The following is a 6,153-nucleotide window of genomic DNA, read 5'->3' on the forward strand; positions in this document are numbered from 1 at the left end:
CACTCAAATTAACGACGAAGCAGTCCCTGAAAATACAAAGAAAGTGACTAAATTTGGTTTGGCCGTGTTTAAAGGTAATGGTTTGAATTCTTAACCCGGAGTTTATCGATAAAAACCAATGGGAAAGGTTTTGTTTACAAATGCAAATTAATCTTGCGTAACCTCACTTGTTCACTTCCGCGCGTGAAAAGTTGGAATCGTAACTGGATTGTATGAATTAAAATAAATTTTTGGTGGTGTATATTATCACACTGTTTTAGTATATATTAAAACAAATATTTACCTCAGTGTCGGTGGTTAGCGGTGGAAATTTACCTCGCCGCTTCGCGGTTCGGTAAATATCCACCACTAACCACCTCCACTTCGGTAAATAGCTGTTAATTATGCATTCGCTTGAATTCCGAGCTCTCCCAAACTCCCGTCGAGCTTGATCAAACAGCCACAGGAATGGAAATGGTAAAGACGAGAACGATAATGACGAACCAGCTTTCACTTTGACGCCTGTTCCAATGAACTCTCTAATTTTCTGCTAGGGTGGTAAATGGTAAAGAGAAGGGGAGGGGGCATGCACATAGCAAATTTTTGCTAGGGTACAATTAGATTAAATTTTCAAGTCTATCTTTGTTTAAATAGGTTGTGCGACCTCATCATGATGGCCACCATAATGCCACGTGGTATGGCGTAGAAACTACTACCTTCTGGCAGGTTTGAATAATGTTACTTTCATCGGCTATGAAGTGTTGTAGTTTAGGAAAGTTTTCATTATGTCTTTATTTGAAGTATACCGCAAACTTTTTTTCTTACTATCAATATCAGTTGCCCCAAGATTGATTCAAACGGAAACTGACTGATTCCAGATGAAATATTTAATCAGGAGATATTTTAAAGCGGTCTTCTCTGACAACTTGATTCTAAGAAATTATTCCATTTGATCATATGACCTAAATCCGTGGTTAAGGAAGTTACCCGGAAGCTGGGCAAAAAAGCATAAATACAGTTGCAATTTGCGATAGAACCCTTAAGCTACAACTTAAGCAGCATAAGTGAAGCTGGTTATAAATGCATACAGTATTTTCCAAATTCAAGGGGAAGATAGAAGTTCAAAGTCTACTCTCGATCCTCCTGAGGAATCCCAGCGTTAGCGTGACTCTGACGGGTCTGAGAGTTCTTTGTGTTGTCAGCTTGCCTATGGTTCAATGCACTTGAGTGGATTCTTTGGAATCTTCGTTTGAAACGCTCTTTTATCTAGAAAGGAAGTATAAGGAAACTAGAGGCACCCGTCTTTGTTACCAGTTCTTCTGAATATATATCAGTAAGAATCAGAATTCATATATACCTCACTGTTTCTCAAGCAGTGGAAAAAGAAAATAGAGAGTCCCTTAAAAAAAAAAAGAAAGCATTAGAGATTTAACCTTATCAGTTTATAAACAAACAAATAAACATATATTTGCACAGATAAAAAAGACTTTAAACGTCATTGTCGTTTTTATTGAATGGTAGCAACCAAAAGCATTAATTTTTTTTTTGTCATGAATGTAGGGTTGTGTCCTAACAACTCAGCCAGAGATCTTCTATTTAACAATTGGTTCATGCTTTCAGCTGTGCACTATCGAGTTATGGAGCACGCAGGAAGTTTGGAGAGAACGAAAGAAGCGTAAGAGTTGCCCGAGGCGATAGCCGAGGGCAACTCTAGCTTCATGAGTGCTCTCCAAACTTCCCACGTGCTCCATAACTCGATAGTGCACAGCTGAAAGCATGAACCAATTGTTTTAGAACATAGCCGGTGGAATTGTGCATCAAATCCGACGCGAAAAACGGACAACAATATCAGTTGAAGCGAATCGTGACGGCGCTGATGCCGAGTCTCCTTTTCCTTTGTTTTTTTTCTTTTTCTGCCTCATTTTAGAACTCTAGCCCATGGGAAAAGGTCGAAACATTGTCTTCGTTTTCGGACTAGCAGGCCGAGTTTCTGTTTGTATCCATTATTGTCGCGAAATGTATTATTTTTCCCCGCACTAGCAATGGTCGCTCGCGCGAAAAAAAAAATTCCGGCGAAGTCGGATTTGCTGACGCTATCAGCGTGCACTATCGGGATTTTGAGCACGCTTACGTATAATGAATTTGATTGCGCGACTCTGCTAGCTATGTTCTAATTTTTCTTTCCATCTTCGATCCTCCACTCGCGTAAGGGTTATTTTTCAGAATACATCTTTATCCGTCAGATGTAATAGATTAATGGTGACCCCATTATTATTGTTAAGCATAGCTAATGCTTTGAAGATAAAAATAAAGGTGCGAAAGGACGTCTGAGATAATTTTCTCGGTATGGAAGGGTAGGTCTGGTGCCTGAAAGTGAGTCTGAGTCATCCTCAGATATGGAGACACTTTTAAGTGTTTCTGACTCTTGTCGTTTTAGAATTGCGCCCTAATCCAATCCAGTGAACATCAAACTGCTTTAAAACTTAATAACACTTTACCTGAGTAGAGTTGAGGATTACAAAAATGTAGGAGAAGGAGATGTGTAGTGGCAAAAGAAAGCCAATGAGCCACGTGACACCCAACAACGGAGCTAACACGACGCATGCACGAATGCCTAGCCTGCAAGAGACCAAATGAATGCTCAATCTTTCTCTAGGGGAAACCAGGGAAGACTAAAAATCTAAGTTTAATTTGAAGGCTATAAATACCTGGGAAATAATGTTGGGAGGGACTCAAGAAGCAGTTTGGAGGTTGTTATAGATATATATATATATATATATATATATATATATATATATATATATATATATATGTTGTTATATACATCGTACTCACTGCAAACGAATTCAAGACCCGCTACAACAACGACACCTCATCGTTTCGACATGCAAAGCACCGCAACTCTACCGAACCCAGTAAACACATCTGGACACTTAAAGACAACAACATCGGCTATTCCGACTTGAAACAGGCTTGTGGGGATGAACTTGTAGTTTATTTGTCTTTTACCCCTCACAATATATACACCGCTCTACTTCTATGTATTGAGCACTGTTTCAGGAAAGTCAAAGTTTTACAAATAGTAGAGTGGGTATAATGTGTGGTAGTTAGAAAAAAAACAACTACATATACATCCCTGCAGACCTGTATAATGCGATGGTATCGCATTATTCTGCCATATATATATATATATATATATATATATATATATATATATATATATATATACACCAAGCCATTATGCGAAATTATTTGAAGTATAATGAAGTATAACCTCTCCACTAGAATGTTTAATATTATGGAGGTATTACAGGGAGAAACAGCTATTATCAGCCCACCTGATCTGCTTAGTCTGGTTATCCTTCACCTGTTGGATTGTGGTCATTTCTTTGATAACTCGCACAAGGATCACCATGTTCAACTTTAGGAAATTGAAAGGAAGAAAAAGGAGGAGAAATAGGAAAAGGCAACAAGGAATTATCTGATATTTTGGTCGCAATAGCTTCGGTTGTAAGTTTTTGAAAGAACACTTTAAAAGACTCATTGAGAAAATTAAATTGAAATCAAAGTTGAAACAAATGTATGTAGATGACTAAGTTCATATTCATTGAAAAATTTCAATCTCTGGAAACTTACAATTGCGATTAGTCCAACAAAGGAAACAAACATCCAGATAATATTGTTAGAGGAGGACATCCAGCATCTTAGAATTAGAAAAATAAAAGGCACAAGAGTTCCAGCTTTCAATTTTGTTTTGTTCGTTAAATAAAGGAATTAGTGGGTATTTCATGTCAGGATTTGAAATAAAAATCAAAGGATAAGGCAGCATGATGCCTTTATATTGCTTTGCAAAACATTGCTCTGGATGATAACTTATTAAGTCTAAGTCTGGGTCTAGCACATGGAGAGACCGATCCACAGCTTGAAAGAAGGGGGTGCCTGGTGAAAATGGTGGAGCAAAGGCCAGTTTAGAAGGCTGGGAGCTGCTGATAACAAGTTTCGCAAAACGTATCTGTTCTCGTCTTCCATGAGTCCTTGATAATGGTTTACCAATAATTGTAGGTAGGTAAAGGGGAGGGTGACACCAGGGCACTAATGTCTTTTTTTCGTCTTTGACCCCCTTCTTACTCCACCCCTCCCCTTCTTTTTTTTTTTTTTTAGGTTCACATTTCCAGGCTCTCACCATTTTCGAAGCAGTTGATAAAATAAGAAAACTATCAAACCTCAAACATACTTTGTATCACTGATAAAAGTTTCTATTCCATATTTTTCTGCAGTAATGCCCAGAGATGCAGCAACTATGATTGCAGGCAGACCTGAAGCAAAACACACAATTGAAAAAGCCATTTTAAATTAGTAATTAAAAGCTACTGCTTTAAGTATGACAAGACAGCAACAGTAATCGAGACCTAGGGCTATTACATTTGCCCACGCTAAAGACTGTACAGGTTGAGGATTTGAATAAACTGACGCCCTTATGTTAATATGTGAAAATATGAATATTCGATCTGATTTTTATATTCTATACCCTTGAAACCCTTTTTTTTTCGTGGGTATGAAGTTACTAAAATTGTTTGAATCACAAAATAGCTTCGTGTTTTAGCCAATTAGACCTACGCCGGTGACATTCTGCATAAAACCAGGTTTAACCATGTCCGGAAATACCGCACACCTCATTTAGATGCACATCATGAGAATCCAATGGTTTTCAAAAAGCATACCAGTTCATTTAAAGACGTAAAAAATATGGTAATTTGAAGAAATTGTCACCGGTATTTTCATGGCAACTATCTTTTGCACTCTTTAACCTCTTTATCCACTCTGAAACCTACTCTTCCTTGGTATTTAGCTAATGAGAATCAAGATATTCTGCTAATTATATTCTGTTAGTCCAATCCCATTTTTGACTGGTAGTGAGCCTTACCCCAGCAAAAGCCATGATAACGATAGATTTTATCGGGGAGGTGGTACACCTTTACAACAAATAAGTAGATATAAATGCCCTCGACAAGCATCGAGCAGAAAGAAGCCATCAGGAAATACTGCATGAAAGTAGCCACAGTTACGCAAGCAGCCTGCAATGAATAGATAATCCTAAAAAAATAATCCGAAAAACAAAGCGAAACAAGAACAAACTAAAACCGAACGAACAAGGAAAACTACAAAATCGAAAAAATGCAAACAAACAAACAAGAAAAAAGAATCCCTTGTTCTACCAGTCTTTAAATCAATCAGTCACAATGACAAGAGGCTGAACTAATAAAAAATGAATAAACTAATAAACAAGCACAAGAACAACAAAAACAACTAAATAAACAACAAGAAGTAATAATTAAAAAGAGCACCTTGTTTCCAGTGGAGTCAATTCCAGCAAAAAAGATGATATGTCCTGCTCCAATGCAGGAAGTCAGACTAACCCGTATGTGACACAAAGGTGAATGTCTGTCTCTGCAGGTAATAAATTGCAAAAGAGACCATCAGAAATACAATGGCAAATCATCAAGCAAATGAAGGGATGAATACGTTGGCACAATCTATCTGTCTATCTTTCTATCTATCTATCTATCTATATATATTGTGGGAGGAAAAAGACAAGTAAACTACAAGTTCATCCCTACAAGCCTGTTTCGTGGTCGCCCACTCATCAGGAAATCCCCTGATGAGTGGGCGACCACGAAACAGGCTTGTAGGGATGAACTTGTAGTTTACTTGTCTTTTTCCTCCCACAATATATACTTCGCTCTACTTCTATGTATTGAGCACTGTTCTACGAAAATCAAGTCACACTTTATCTATCTATCTATCTATATATATATATATATATATTGTGGGAGGAAAAAGACAAGTAAACTACAAGTTCATCCCTACAAGCCTGTTTCGTGGTCGCCCACTCATCAGGGGATTTAATGAGAAATTATCTCATTAAATCCTTTAATGAGAAATTATCTCATTAAATCCCCTGATGAGTGGGCGACCACGAAACAGGCTTGTAGGGATGAACTTGTAGTTTACTTGTCTTTTTCCTCCCACAATATATACTTCGCTCTACTTTTATGTATTGAGCACTGTTCTACGAAAATCAAGTCACACTTTATATATATATATATATATATATATATATATATATATATACTGCAGACAGGGTGCACACTGTTTCGACCTATGTGGGTCTCG

General features: G+C 37.5%; 1 protein-coding gene across 1 annotated transcript in view; it reads right to left on the reverse strand.

Moving 5' to 3' along the window:
- Positions 1-753: 753 nt before the first annotated feature.
- LOC148736743 (adhesion G protein-coupled receptor L4-like) overlaps positions 754-6,153 on the reverse strand; it is a 9,480-nt gene continuing 4,080 nt past the window's right edge. Inside the window, exons 6-13 of the mRNA XM_088751035.1 lie at positions 5,325-5,427; positions 4,904-5,054; positions 4,214-4,295; positions 3,616-3,682; positions 3,318-3,400; positions 2,478-2,598; positions 1,337-1,378; positions 754-1,245 (exon numbers count right to left, since the gene is read on the reverse strand). Coding sequence (XP_088607161.1) covers positions 1,108-1,245; positions 1,337-1,378; positions 2,478-2,598; positions 3,318-3,400; positions 3,616-3,682; positions 4,214-4,295; positions 4,904-5,054; positions 5,325-5,427 — 787 coding nt within the window. The 3' untranslated portion in view covers positions 754-1,107. The remainder of the gene's footprint in view (positions 1,246-1,336; positions 1,379-2,477; positions 2,599-3,317; positions 3,401-3,615; positions 3,683-4,213; positions 4,296-4,903; positions 5,055-5,324; positions 5,428-6,153) is intronic.

Source organism: Stylophora pistillata, chromosome 2 (genome assembly GCF_964205215.1).
Source record: "Stylophora pistillata chromosome 2, jaStyPist1.2, whole genome shotgun sequence".
In the NCBI taxonomy this organism is placed as follows: Eukaryota; Metazoa; Cnidaria; class Anthozoa; order Scleractinia; family Pocilloporidae; genus Stylophora; species Stylophora pistillata.